This window comes from Rhagoletis zephyria, unplaced genomic scaffold (genome assembly GCF_001687245.7).
Source record: "Rhagoletis zephyria isolate East Lansing unplaced genomic scaffold, Rhagoletis_zephyria_1.1 Rzeph_scaffold_00007, whole genome shotgun sequence".
NCBI classification, from domain to species: domain Eukaryota; kingdom Metazoa; phylum Arthropoda; class Insecta; order Diptera; family Tephritidae; genus Rhagoletis; species Rhagoletis zephyria.
In genome coordinates this window covers 18,492-34,687 of record NW_016157091.1, presented here as the reverse complement: position 1 = coordinate 34,687, position 16,196 = coordinate 18,492, and the positions used below count along the sequence as shown (strand labels likewise).

The following is a 16,196-nucleotide window of genomic DNA, read 5'->3' as shown; positions in this document are numbered from 1 at the left end:
TTAGCGCGCACACCGCGTCACGCTACGCCGAGGCCCCCCCTTCCCCGTCTCCCGGCGTGTTGTAACGCAGGTAGATTTATTTTTTGTATACGTTGAAATAAAATTTTTATATATTTTAAACATCGAGGGCTTATATTCAATAATACCCTCTATCTGCACACTTTTCATAAAGATGAGATTCTGATATAAAAATCCACCTAAGCTTTAACTGTCATCAGTGATATCAATGCTATCTTATATAACGACAGGTAATAAATCCCAGATGGTTTCTAAAATCACAAATTAGTTTTAGTGCAAATTGCAGATAGAGGGCATTAATGAATTCAAGCCCTCGATATTTCACATTTTTATATTTGTAAGTTATTGGAAGCAGGGATGCCAACTTGGCTCAAACCGTGCCATTTGTCCCTATTTTACTTCAAATGGCACTTAATTTTTCAATTTGGCACAAAGTGCCAAAGTGGCACTTTTGTAAAAAAAAAATAACATTTCAATACATTTTTGTGAAATCCTTTGCGTGCACTTCTTTTTCTCAACTAAAATTTTCTAATTTATAAAGGCTATTCAACTGGTTTATCTAATTTTATCATTGCACTTTTGTTTGGAAAATGTAGCTTTATTTTTTTGCTAAATGTGAATGATTAAAAGGAATGACACCTTATTTTTTGCACTTTTTTATCGTCAATATGGCACCTCATAATTAAGGATAGTTGGCAGCCCTGATTGGAAGATTTCTGTTGTGTTTTGGGGCAACAACTTGTCTGCAGTAAAAAAGCATATAATTTGTGTTTCAAAAGTGTGTGAAAACCAACGAATTAACTTATATGATCTTGGTTCCGATATTAAATAATCAATAATTGTTTATACCCGCTTTTTGGCACATTGGCTCGTTGAGTGTGCCATCTAATTCCTGGCGGAAACATGAATACAGTGTACAGTCTTTTTCTATAATTGTTTCCTGATAGAAAGGTTGGTTTCTTTTCCTATGCTAATTTAAAACACAGAATTCTTTCAGTGTTCCTCCGGGGTTTTTGGACATGGACTGTTTTTTCAATTTAATAGTGCTCGCTTTATTTTTGTGGAAACGAAACATGTTTTGCAAGTTATGGATCATTTCTACACACTTTCTTCAAATATTTCTCGTATTCCAGCTGCGCGCAGGCGTTTAGTTTTCCGCATCGTGTTTTTTACATATTCGTAATTTAAATTTTTTTAATAAAATCAATTGGTGGTAGTTCATGATTGTGTGTGGATTAATATCACAAGACTGAGGATTTGGCAATAACCTCTTTCATCTATTAAAAAACAACACTTACGGGGCAATGTTTATTGTAAGAACAAAATTTTTTCTATGAATCGACATACTTTAAACATTGTTGACGCTATTTCCATTTGAATGAGGAAATAGAGTCAATGACTTTATTTCCAAATTTTTGTTGACTTTATTTCGCGTTTGAAAAGGTAATAATGTCAATTGACTTTATTTCGCACCAGGGTGGGAAATAAAGTCAATTGACCTTATTCCCGTTGATCTTGTTACCTGTCACCGAACTGATAACCTCCTCCTTTTTTGGAAGTCGGTTAAAAATATTAAATATTAAATAAACAACAGAAATATAGCCAAAACTGGTCAACATAAAGAGTTTCTATATTGCCACCAGTGTAAATTACAAATCCCGAAAATCCCGGGATTATAGGCAAATAATCCCGGGCTTCCGGGATTAACATTCCTAGTATTGAACAACACTAGTTATTTTGAAGTACAGTAATTATTTGCATAGCCATATACACACAATTGTACATATACTTTTCAACAATTGACTTTATTTCCCACCCTGGTGCGAAATAAAGTCAATTGACATTATTACCTTTTTAAAAACGAAATAAAATCCATTGACATTAGTTCTCTTTCAAACATTAAATTTAATTAGCGCGCACACCGCGTCACGCTACGCCGAGGCCCCCCCTTCCCCGTCTCCCGGCGTGTTGTAACGCAGGTAGATTTATTTTTTGTATACGTTGAAATAAAATTTTTATATATTTTAAACATCGAGGGCTTATATTCAATAATACTCTCTATCTGCACACTTTTCACAAAGATGAGATTCTGATATAAAAATCCACCTAAGCTTTAACTGTCATCAGTGATATCAATGCTATCTTATATAACGACAGGTAATAAATCCCAGATGGTTTCTAAAATCACAAATTAGTTTTAGTGCAAATTGCAGATAGAGGGCATTAATGAATTCAAGCCCTCGATATTTCACATTTTTATATTTGTAAGTTATTGGAAGCAGGGATGCCAACTTGGCTCAAACCGTGCCATTTGTCCCTATTTTACTTCAAATGGCACTTAATTTTTCAATTTGGCACAAAGTGCCAAAGTGGCACTTTTGTAAAAAAAAAATAACATTTCAATACATTTTTGTGAAATCCTTTGCGTGCACTTCTTTTTCTCAACTAAAATTTTCTAATTTATAAAGGCTATTCAACTGGTTTATCTAATTTTATCATTGCACTTTTGTTTGGAAAATGTAGCTTTATTTTTTTGCTAAATGTGAATGATTAAAAGGAATGACACCTTATTTTTTGCACTTTTTTATCGTCAATATGGCACCTCATAATTAAGGATAGTTGGCAGCCCTGATTGGAAGATTTCTGTTGTGTTTTGGGGCAACAACTTGTCTGCAGTAAAAAAGCATATAATTTGTGTTTCAAAAGTGTGTGAAAACCAACGAATTAACTTATATGATCTTGGTTCCGATATTAAATAATCAATAATTGTTTATACCCGCTTTTTGGCACATTGGCTCGTTGAGTGTGCCATCTAATTCCTGGCGGAAACATGAATACAGTGTACAGTCTTTTTCTATAATTGTTTCCTGATAGAAAGGTTGGTTTCTTTTCCTATGCTAATTTAAAACACAGAATTCTTTCAGTGTTCCTCCGGGGTTTTTGGACATGGACTGTTTTTTCAATTTAATAGTGCTCGCTTTATTTTTGTGGAAACGAAACATGTTTTGCAAGTTATGGATCATTTCTACACACTTTCTTCAAATATTTCTCGTATTCCAGCTGCGCGCAGGCGTTTAGTTTTCCGCATCGTGTTTTTTACATATTCGTAATTTAAATTTTTTTAATAAAATCAATTGGTGGTAGTTCATGATTGTGTGTGGATTAATATCACAAGACTGAGGATTTGGCAATAACCTCTTTCATCTATTAAAAAACAACACTTACGGGGCAATGTTTATTGTAAGAACAAAATTTTTTCTATGAATCGACATACTTTAAACATTGTTGACGCTATTTCCATTTGAATGAGGAAATAGAGTCAATGACTTTATTTCCAAATTTTTGTTGACTTTATTTCGCGTTTGAAAAGGTAATAATGTCAATTGACTTTATTTCGCACCAGGGTGGGAAATAAAGTCAATTGACCTTATTCCCGTTGATCTTGTTACCTGTCACCGAACTGATAACCTCCTCCTTTTTTGGAAGTCGGTTAAAAATATTAAATATTAAATAAACAACAGAAATATAGCCAAAACTGGTCAACATAAAGAGTTTCTATATTGCCACCAGTGTAAATTACAAATCCCGAAAATCCCGGGATTATAGGCAAATAATCCCGGGCTTCCGGGATTAACATTCCTAGTATTGAACAACACTAGTTATTTTGAAGTACAGTAATTATTTGCATAGCCATATACACACAATTGTACATATACTTTTCAAGCACCACTACAATAAAGTACAACGGTACAATGCGACGCGACTGCGGCCGGCAATTTATATAAATAGCCGGCCAGCAATCAAAGCAGACAGGGGTCGTCAGGCGACTCCTGCGGAGTCAGGAGCTTTTGCACGCATAGGGTAAGCTCTACTGGGATGCAAATTTTGGATTGTAACATCGATACATCGATGTTTCGATGCATCGGAAATATGAACATCGATGCTAAAATACATCGCCAGAATAACATCGATATATAGATGGCTTTCGATGTTTCACAAAAGTTGACCGCGAAAAAGGCGCATTATAAAAACTGCAGCGAAGAAAGACTCTTAACATAGTTGACGGCGAAGAAAGACTCTTGACATAGTTGGCGGCGAAGAAAGACGCGTTAAAATATTTGACGGAGAAGGACGCGTAAACTTATTTTCGCGGTCAACTATGTTTGCGGGTGTAATAGTATGTACATTCCGTTAGTAGTTTTTGGGGAATAGTGCTGAAGTGACAGTCCTTGGCCAAGTATAAATCTATGATTATGCGTCTTTTTTCGCCGTCAACTAGGTTAGGCGTCTTTCTTCGCCGAAGTTTTTCTTAAGCGCCTTTTTTTTATAAGTCTTTTTTCGCCGTCGAAACACTAGCGCGCCTTTATTCGTGTCTAGTGTCGACATTCTTTCGATCAGTTCTCCTTTCGATGTTTCTAAGTCACAAAAAATTATCAGGCAATAAAATTTGTCTCAATCTCTCATTGACTGGCAGCTTTCCGATCCCAATGTCCTTAATTATCGCGATAATACCTCGGCTGCAGTGTATGTATGTTCGTCTTACCACACTGTTGACTAGTTCAGGCAAACATTAATCTCCCGCCAGTGTTAATAGAGAAAGTACAGACAATGTTCGCGTAAAATCTCCTGCGAGGAATATTAATGCATTTTCGAATGGTTGAACGTTTCCACGCAAATCTCGCAACAATCGATCAAGAACCTCAAGCGATTTTTTATGTGCATCGTGCACTCATCCCAAAAAATGAATTTTAACTTTTGTAATACTTTTTCCGTACCGGATGCTCTGGAAATGTTGCATGTGGGAGTTTCGATGATTTATATGTTCAACGTGCTTCCACCTGGTAACACTGTCGCAGCAATTCCACACGAAGCGATAGCTAAGGTTATGTAATTTTGTGATCGAACCGTTGCCAAGATCAATCTGATAAGGAATATTTTCCTGGTTCCTCCAGGCTCATCCAAGAAGAATGTCCCCCGTCATTTATCATTTGCATACTCTTCTTCTACTTGTGGCTCTGTAACCACCTAACTAATTTTGGCCGAGCTCGACAAAGAACGCCAGTAATTTCTCTCTGTGCCAACTTGGTCTTTCCATTGCAGTGGGGCCTCCCTCTTTCCCTGATACCACCAGCGGGTTCCGAGTTGAATACTTTCAGAGCTGGAGCGTCGGTGTCCCTTCGACCGACATAGCCAAGCCAGCACGCCTTATACGCCATATACCAGCACGGGCATGATGAGTGACTTATAGAGTGCGGTTTTTGTACGTTGAGAGAGAACTTTACTCCCGAATTGCCTACTCATATATTTTTATCGGTGATAATGCTGATTCTCTAGTAAACGAAATTCTCCACTTTCGCGAAATTATAACTGTCAACAGAGACGTGGGTTCCAGGGCGCGAATGCGCTGACTGTATATTTTATGACAAGAAATACTTCGCCTTGTCCTCGTTTACCACCAGGCGCATTCGCTTTGCTTCCTTATCCATCTTGGAAAAGGCAGAATAGACTTCGCGATTTTTGTTACCAACGATGTCGATGTCATATGCACACGCCAGAAATTACACGCCCTTGTAAAAAAAAATTTCACTTCTGCAGATCTTATTATTTTAACATTTGAATCATGTGATCGCAAATGCCCTTCTGTTTTCACTTAATTTGGGAATCATTGGTTGGGAATTCGCTTTTTGTTACCGATGATGTCGATATCACATATAAATTTTGGTCCCGATTGGAGAGGGTTAAGGCGTGTCGCACAGGAGCCAAAGTTCAGATTCCTCTATACAGACTCAAAAAATTAAAATTACTTTTTTTGTCAACTCATACCCAAAATCGATGACTAAAGTCGACGTTTTCATAAGGTAATCTGAATTTTTACACCTTAACCGACTCTAATCGGGGCCAAAATTTATACGTGATATCGACATCATCGGTAACAAAAACCGCGAAGTCTGTTCTGCCTTTTCCAAGTTGGATAGGGAAGCAAAGCGAATGGGTCTGGTGGTAAACGAGGACAAGACGAAGTATCTCCTGTCATCAAACAAACAGTCAGCACATTCGCGCCTTGGCACCCACGTCACTGTTGACAGTTACAATTTCGAGAAAGTAGAGAATTTCGTTTACTTGGGAACCAGCATTAACACCGATAATAATGTCAGCATTGAAATCCAACGTAGAATCACTCTTGCCAACAAGTGCTACTTTGGACTGAGTAGGCAATTCAGGAGTAAAGTCCTCTCTCGACGTACGAAAACCACGCTCTATAAGTCACTCATCATGCCCGTGCTGGTATATGGCGCAGAAGCATGGACAATGACAACATCCGATGAGGCGGCTCTTGGGGTGTTTGAGAGAAAGATTTTGCGGAAGATTTACGGTCCTTTACGCGTTGGCGACGGCGAGTACCGCAGACGATGGAACGATGAGCTGTATGAGCTTTACAACGATATGGACATAGTGCAGCGAATTAAAATACAGCGGCTCCGCTGGCTTGGTCATGTCGTTCGAATGGACACCGACGCTCCAGCTCTGAAAGTATTCAACTCGGAACCCGCTGATGGTAGCAGAGGAAGAGGGAGGCCCCCACTGCGATGGAAAGATCAGGTGGAGAAGAACTTGGCTTCACTTGGCGTTTCCAATTGGCGTCAGTTGGCACAGAGGAGAAACGACTGGCGTGCTTTGCTGAACTCAGCCAACATCGCTTAGGTGGTTACAGCGCCAAAAAAGAAGAAGAAGAATTTGACAAAGGCTTAATTTTTCATTGGTATATTTATTTTATCGGTTTATATTGGAAATACATTGGTGCAACTTACGGCAACATACTGAGCTTTCGAGTTCAAATTTTCAAAAAGGTGGCAACTCTTCTCAAAAATATTTCCAACAGTCATCTTTCTTAAACCTCTTAAATTTGATACCTAAATTGTAATAAGTCTTTTATTTTATCAATTATGTAAATTGAGTTAAATTTTCAAACAGGTGGAGACCCTCCTCAAATGTATTTTCGACTCTAAGCCTTCTTAAGAATATAAAGTTTTTTACCCACATTGCAGTATTTCATTTATTTTATCAATTTAACTGAGTTAAAATTTTCAAATAGGTGGCAGCCCTCCTCAAAAATATTTCCTACAGTAATTTTTCATAAATCTCTTTAATTTGATAGCTATATTGTAATATGTCAATTATGTTATCATTTAAATTGGGTTTGATTTTCCAAAAGGTGGTAACTCTTCTCAAACATATATTCTGCTGTAAGCCTTCTTAAAACTCTTTAGTTTGACACCCACTTGGCATACATATTCCATTTATTTTATCAATTTAACTGAGTTAAAATTTTCAAAAAGGTGGCAACCCTCCTCAAAAATATTTCCAACAGTTATATTTCTGAAACCTATTTGGTTTAATACCTACATTGCAATATTTCATTTATTTTATCAATTTAACTGAACTAAAATTTCCAAATAGGTGGCAACGCTCCTCAAAAATATTTCCAATGGTTATCTTTCTGAAACTTATTTAATTTGATACCCACATTGCAATATTGCATTTATTTTATCAATTTAACAGTTTAAATTTTTAGTCGATCATATTTGCTAAACCTCTTTAATTGGATACCGATATAAGTTATTTATTTTATCAATTAACTTGAGCTAAATTTTCAAACAGATGGAAACCCTCCTAAAAAATATTTCCTACAGTCATCTTTCGTAAACCTCTTTAATTTTATACTTATATTGTAATATGTCGTTTATTCTATCAATTAAATTGAGTTAGATTTTCAAACAGGTGGTAACCCTCCTCAAACATATTTTCTGCTGAAAACTCTTTAGTTTGATACCCACATGGCAATACTTCATTTATTTTATCAATTTAACTGAATCAAAACTTTTAAATAGGTGGCAACCCTCTTCAAAACTGTCTCCACACTGTCACATTTCCTAAACCATTTTAATTTGATACCTATAAAAGTTACTCATTTTATCAATTAAATTGAGTTAAATTTTCAAACAGATGGCAACCCTCACACATATTTTCGGCTGTAAGCCTTCATAAAAATGTACATATATATTTTATGTATATTGCCGTACTTCATTTATTTTATCAATTTAACTGAACTAAAATTTTCAAATAGGTGGCAACCCTCTTCAAATATATTTCAAACAGTAATTTTTTTAGGTCTCTTTAATTTGATACCTATATTGTACTAGGTCAATCATTTTATCTTTAAATTTAGTTAAATTTTACAACAGGTGGCAACCCTCCTCAAACATATTTTCGGCGTAAGCCTTCTTAAAACTCTTTAGTTTGACATCCACATGGGAAATATTTCATTTACTTTATCAATTTAACTGAGTTAAAATTTTCAAATAGGTGCCAACCCTCCTCAAAGCTATTTCCAGAATATATATTTCTTAAAACTATTCAAATTTATACCCACATGGCAATATTTCATTTATTTTTAACAATTTGACTGAGTTAAAATTTATAAGTAGGTGGCAACCCTGCTCAAAAATATTTCCAACAGTTATATATCTTAAACCTCTTTAATTTGATACCCATATTGTAATAATTCATTTTATCAATATAATTGGGTTTAAAAATTCTCAAATAGGTGGCAACCCTCCAAATTTTTGCGATATCATTGGTGCTGGTCTTATACCGAACAATACAAAAAAAATTATTCAAATCGGTTCAGCCGTTTTCGAGTTTTGACGACCGTGACATACGAACACAACATTTATATATATGTACTAGCTGTACCCTGTCACGATTTGCTGTGGCATATTCCTGTTATATGGATGATCAATTATTAACGAAACAAAGCATACGTTTCATATGTGGTTGGTTATGTAATAAGTACTTGTGTGCACACAATATTTGATGGTTTTCCATTCTCTGCATAGATATCAAGGATATCTGGTTTGCCGACACAGGAACACGCAACATCTGAGAAGCAATCCGCATCTAAATCTAAACCATACTTTTCCAAAGTGCGACCTGGAGCATTACCCACGCCCACGCGTAGAAGCCTGTAAATCTTCCGTAAGATCTTTCACTCGAATACTCCAAGAGCCGCCTCATCGAATGTTGTCATTGTCTAAGCTTCTGCGACATACATATAACAGCTCGGGCATGATGAGTGCCTTATAGAGTGCGGTTTTTGTACGTCGAGAAAGGACTTTACTCCCGAATTGCCTACTCAGTCCAAAGTAGCACTTGTTGGCAAGAGTGATTCTGCGTGGGTTTTCCATGCTGATATTTTTATCGGTGATAACGGTGGTTCCCTAGAAAACGAAATTATCCACTTTCTTGACTGTCAACAGTGACGTGGGTTCTAAGGCGCGAATGCGCTGACTGTTTTTTTATGACAGGAGATACTTCGTCTTGTCCTCGTTTATCACCAGGCGCATTCCTTATCCAGCTTGGAAAAGGCAGAAGAGACTTCGCGATTTTTGTTACCGATAATGTCGATACCATCGGCACACACCAGAAATTACACGCCCTTGTAAAAAAATGTTCCTACATGGTTCAGTCCTGCAGCTCTTATTATCTTAACATTTGCAAGATGCGATCGTAAATGCCCTTCCGCGTTCGCTTTAATTTCGGAATCCTTGATCGGGAATAGGAGTTCACAATAGTAATAATCATAATCATAATAATATTATCTCATGTTATCCAAAATTTCTTTACTCGCAATATACGTAGTAGGCTATGGCGACTCCAAACGAAATTGTTTACGACTAAAAGATAACTGATTTATAAGGCTAAGGAATGGTGTCAACAATTTTAAGTTTTCATTAAGTATTTTTTAAACACCTTTCATGCGATAGTTATTTGTTTCGTTACTCTTTTATCATTTTGTTATTTGTTTCAGTAGTTTTTAGCCGACTTCAAAAAAGGAGAAGGTTACCAATCGTCAGAATATTTTTTTTTGTTGTATGTTACCGCACAACTTTGGACCACGTCAACCGATTTCCAGGTGATCCCATACTAATTAGGTTTAGATCCGATCATTGGATCATGAAAAAATTAACGGTACTATTAAATTTGTATATGAGAATTGGAGTCGGTGTGTTTTTTGCTTAAAAATTACTTGTTTATTAATTTTTTACATTAAGTAATTTGTGTGCCAGCTCTTCGTTGATAATATGATCACTTCGTTTTATAAGATGTTGTAAATTCTATATTTATTTAAACAGTTCGGATTTTGGCTAAGTGGAAAGATTAAAAAAAATGCCCTAGTAAAGCTTTCGCACACACTTTTCGTTTGGCACCAGTTATGTAATATTTTATTTAATTTCAATACTTTTTACTTTTAGATAGCTGATAATCCTATTAAAAATATTTCCAAATCACCCATATTGTACCTCAAACGTATTTTCGATTGTAAGTCTTCTTAAAACTCTCTAGTTTGATACCCACATTGCAATGTTTCATTTACTTAATCAACGGTCCACCTTAATGTTTAATAATATACATATGTGCGCACACATGTATTTATTAGAAACTGTCATAAGGTTTTCCCGCCAAATTAATTATCTTTTAATTTCCCCTCCAAACAGTTTTATTGCTTTGAGATTGAACTCAATTCTATTGAAAATAGCGCGGGTACTTATTTTCCCGTATTCAACCAGGAACGACCGTCAGTCACCACACATCGTCCGTATCCGCTTTACATTTGTACATATCCATAAATAAATAATAATAAATCAAACATATTTGACAAAGGACGAAATTTTCGTTGGTTTATTTATTTCATCGGTTTATATTGAAAATACATTGGTGCAACATACTAAGCTTTCGAGTTCAAATTTTCAAAAAGGTGGCAACTCTCCTCAAAAATATTTCCAACAGTCATCCACCTTAAACCTCCTTAATTTAATACCTATATTTTAATAAGTCATTTATTTTATCAATTATGCAAATTGAGTCAAATTTTCAAACCGGTGGCAACCCTCCTCAAATATATTTTCGGCCGTAAACCTTAAGAATCTAAATCTTGTAACCGACATTGCAATATTTCATTTATTTTATCAATTTAACTGAGTTAAAATTTTCAAATAGGTGGCAGACCTCCTAAAAAATATTTCCTACTGTCATCTTTCTATTGTAATATGTCATTTATTTTATCAATTATGCAAATTGAGTCAAATTTTCAAACCGGTGGCAACCCTCCTCAAATATATTTTCGGCCGTAAACCTTAAGAATCTAAATCTTGTAACCGACATTGCAATATTTCATTTATTTTATCAATTAAATTGAGTTAAATTTTGAACCAGGTGGTAATCCTCCTCAAATATATTTTCTACTGTAAGCCTTCTTAAAACTATTTAGTTTCGACACCCAAATGGCAATANAAAAAATATTTCCTACTGTCATCTTTCTATTGTAATATGTCATTTATTTTATCAATTAAATTGAGTTAAATTTTGAACCAGGTGGTAATCCTCCTCAAATATATTTTCTACTGTAAGCCTTCTTAAAACTATTTAGTTTCGACACCCAAATGGCAATACTTCATTTATTTTATCAATGTAATTGAGTTAAAATTTTAAAATAGGTGGCAACCCACGTAAAAAGTGTTTCCAACAGTTATCTTTCTGAAACCTATTTAATTTGATACACACATTGCAATATTTCATTTATTTTATCAATTTAGCCGAGTTAAAATTTTTAAATAGGTGACAAACCTCCTCAAAAATATTTCCAAGAGTAATCCTTCTGATACCTATTTTACTTGATACCCACATGGCAGTATTTCATTTATTTTATCAATTTAGCCGAGTTAAAATTTTTAAATAGGTGACAAACCTCCTCAAAAATATTTCCAAGAGTAATCCTTCTGATACCTATTTTACTTGATACCCACATGGCAGTATTTCATTTATTTTATCAATTTAGCCGAGTTAAAATTTTTAAATAGGTGACAAACCTCCTCAAAAATATTTCCAAGAGTAATCCTTCTGATACCTATTTTACTTGATACCCACATGGCAGTATTTCATTTATTTTATCACTTTAACCGAGTTAAAGTTTTCAAATAGGTGGCAGCCGTTCTCAAAAATATTTCCAACAGTTATCTTTCTGAAAACTGTTTAATTTTATAACCACATTGCAATATTGCATTTATTTATCAATTTAACTGAGTTGAAATTTGTATGTAAATAGGTGGAAACCCTCTTCAAAAATGCCTCCAAAAGTCATATTTCTTAAACCTCTTTAATTTGACACCTATATAATAAGTTATTTATTTTTTCAATTAAATTGAGTTAAATTTTAAAACAGATAACAACCCTCAAACATATTTTCGGCTGTAAGACTTCTTAAAAATCTAAAGTTTGATACCCATATTGAAAGACTTCATTTATTTTATCAATTTAACTGAACTAAAATTTTCAAATAGGTGGCAACCCTTCTCAAAAATATTTCCAACTGTCATGTTTCCTAGACCTCTTTAATTTGATACCTATATTGTAATAGGTCATTCATTTTACTTTTAAATTGTGTTGAATTTTCAAACAGGTGGCAACCCTCCTCAAAAGTATTCCAGCATATATCTTTCTTACCCCCATTTAATTTTATAACCACATTCGAATATTTCATTTACTTTATCAATTTAAATGAGTTAAAATTTTCAAATAGGTGGCACCCTCCTCAAAAGTATTCCAGCATATATCTTTCTTACCCCCATTTAATTTTATAACCACATTCGAATATTTCATTTACTTTATCAATTTAAATGAGTTAAAATTTTCAAATAGGTGGCACCCTCCTCAAAAGTATTCCAGCATATATCTTTCTTACCCCCATTTAATTTTATAACCACATTCGAATATTTCATTTACTTTATCAATTTAAATGAGTTAAAATTTTCAAATAGGTGGCACCCTCCTCAAAAGTATTCCAGCATATATCTTTCTTACCCCCATTTAATTTTATAACCACATTCGAATATTTCATTTACTTTATCAATTTAAATGAGTTAAAATTTTCAAATAGGTGGCACCCTCCTCAAAAGTATTCCAGCATATATCTTTCTTACCCCCATTTAATTTTATAACCACATTCGAATATTTCATTTACTTTATCAATTTAAATGAGTTAAAATTTTCAAATAGGTGGCACCCTCCTCAAAAGTATTCCAGCATATATCTTTCTTACCCCCATTTAATTTTATAACCACATTCGAATATTTCATTTACTTTATCAATTTAAATGAGTTAAAATTTTCAAATAGGTGGCACCCTCCTCAAAAGTATTCCAGCACATATCTTATTTAACCCTATTTAATTTTATACCCACATTGCAATATTTCATTTAATTTTATACCCACATTGCAATATTTCATTTAATATGATTGAGTTAAAATTTTAAAATTGGTGGCAACACTCCTCAAAAGTATTTCCAGCGGTCATCTTTCTTAAACCTCTATATAATATGATACCCATATTGTAATAACTTATTTATTTTATCAATATAATTGGGTTTAAAAATTTTCAAAATTTTCTTCAAACATATTTTCGGTTGTAAGCCTTCTTAAAACTCTTTAGTTTGACACCCACATGGCAATATTTCGTTTATTTTATCAATTTGACTGAGTTAAAATTTTCAAATAGGTGGCAACCCTCGTCAAAAATATTTCCAGCGGTCATCTTTCTTAAACCTCTATACAATATGATACCCATATTGTAATAACTTATTTATTTTATCAATATAATTGGGTTTAAAAATTTTCAAAATTTTCTTCAAACATATTTTCGGTTGTAAGCCTTCTTAAAACTCTTTAGTTTGACACCCACATGGCAATATTTCGTTTATTTTATCAATTTGACTGAGTTAAAATTTTCAAATAGGTGGCAACCCTCGTCAAAAATATTTCCAGCGGTCATCTTTCTTAAACCTCTATACAATATGATACCCATATTGTAATAACTTATTTATTTTATCAATATAATTGGGTTTAAAAATTTTCAAATAGGTGGCAATCCTCCAATTGTTTACGATATCATTGGTTCTGGTATTATACCGAACAATACAAAATTATCCAAATCGGTTCAGCCGTTCTCGAGTTTTGACGACCGTGACATACGAACACAACAATTTTATATATGTATATAAATATAGATGAATTATTACAAAACGGATGTCAATCGAGTCGTTATATCCCAGAAATGGTGACTCTTAAAAAAAAATTTCATAACGGGTTTTAGAGATAATTGCATAATCTACACTTTTGTCCAACCTATTTTTATGATAGCAGAAAAATGGTAAAAATCAATTTATGTGATCTTTGACCTTTAATGATTTTTTTACAGATCTGGGATCGATAAGCACTTTCCACATTTAATTTATAATGACGTTGACGTTACTGTACTAATGCATTGATTAATAAATGAATTGAAATGAAAGTGGAAGGGCAACATTTTTTGGAAGAAACGAAATCACCATGAGTACCAGCCACGCTCCAAGTATTAATTTTCCATTCACTAACAAACAAAATTGTTTCTTCGTTTTATGTACTTACCGGCTATTCGAAGGACGGCTCTGTCAGCTGAATCAAGTTGTAAAATACTAAGTGGTTTATCCTTAGCCCATTCGCTGAGGCTTTCTCGATCCATACTTTTCTCCAATTCAAATCAATTATTGGCTGACATCAGTGAAGCCCTTGAAACATATCATTTACGTTATCGCCGTTTAAATATTTGATTAAATTCAGCAGGCCTTTCTAAAATTATGTGCGTTATATAAAATGAAATTAAAACATAAAAGAAAGTAAGTATTCAAGCTACATTAGTATTTAATAAAAGTCCATTAAAACACAATTACTTATTCATATTTGCATATTGGCAATATCGATTTTGTTAAGTTCTCGGCAAAAACAACAGGCAAAGCCACTAAGCACCGTAAATAATATCGACTAGTTATTTGTAGATCTGATATGTTATGGAAGTACGACCGCAAAGTTTCTGGGACAAAAAACTTTAGTTCTAATGAGTTCTATTAGAGCAAGTCTGACAGAATGCTTTAACAGAACATAATTTTTTTAGTCTAATGAAGACAAAACTTTGAAATAGATTAGAATTCAGAATAGTTTTAATATTTGTACAAAAAAAAATTGCGATACTTGCTAAGGGTAATCATCTCAACGTCTAAACTTACAAAACACGTACATTGAAAAGCATATACAAGTGTAAAATGCAAGGAATGAAACCGATTCAAAATAATGTTTGTTTCGCTCTTCAAAATTTGTTTCGATTTCGTTCCAGTTTCGGTTTTGGAATAAAAAAATGAAAACAAGTTTGACAAAAAAAAATCTTTCTTAAATAAAAAAAATATTTACCTTCCAATATTTGCTTTTGGTAAAACTAAACATTATGACTAATTTTAATTTAAATCAAGAAAACACCTCTGAATCAATTATACAAACAAATGCAGAAATTTGTTTATTATATTATCTTAATATATACAAATCCCGTGTCACTGTGTTCGTTTACGCTAATCTCCGAAACCGCTTAACCGATTTCAATGAAATTTTGTGGGTGTGTATTGTTGGTTCCAACTTAAAAGATAGGATAGTTGTGAACCCGAGAAAAAATATTTTTTTTCATCGAAATTTTTTCCACGCTTCTCGCATCGTGCTTATCTTAATATATAAAAATTCCGTGTCACTGTGTTCGTTTTCGCTAATCTCCGAAACCGCTTAACCGATTTCAATGAAATTTTGTCTATGCTTCTCGCAACGTTCTTAAAAATCCCGTGTCGATATGTGCGTTTACGCTAACTACAAACTGCCCATATCCGAAGTGGGAGTTTTCCAATGTTATTCGGGGATACGTTTCATATGTACGTTTATGTTGGGGAGAAATAGGTAGGATAGCAAAAAAATTTACCGTTTGAACACCATCCAATGTTATCCCTAGATATTTGAACCGTACCCAAAGTTCGTTTTTTCTTTTTCAAACGTGGTGAACAATAATAACAATCTTTTGTAAATTTCGTTTTCGAACCGTAAGAAGCAGTATGGGTCTTCATACCGAGCTCGGTATTCGGTAACTCGGTGTCCGGCAATTTTTTCTAATGTACTTTGTTTGTGTAAAATAGTGTTACACAAACTAAATACATTGGAAAAAATTACCGAACACCAAGTTACCGAGTACCAAGCTTCGGTGCGAAGACCCATAAT

At 34.0% G+C, this 16,196-nt stretch overlaps 1 protein-coding gene across 1 annotated transcript in view; it reads right to left on the bottom strand.

Annotated features, from left to right (window-relative positions):
• The window catches only part of shot (dystonin-like protein short stop), an 852,754-nt gene extending 838,107 nt beyond the window's left edge, over positions 1–14,647 (bottom strand). The window contains exon 1 of the mRNA XM_017608278.1: positions 14,538–14,647. Within this exon, the coding sequence (XP_017463767.1) occupies positions 14,538–14,631 (94 nt within the window). The 5' untranslated portion in view covers positions 14,632–14,647. The remainder of the gene's footprint in view (positions 1–14,537) is intronic.
• Positions 14,648–16,196: the final 1,549 nt, after the last annotated feature.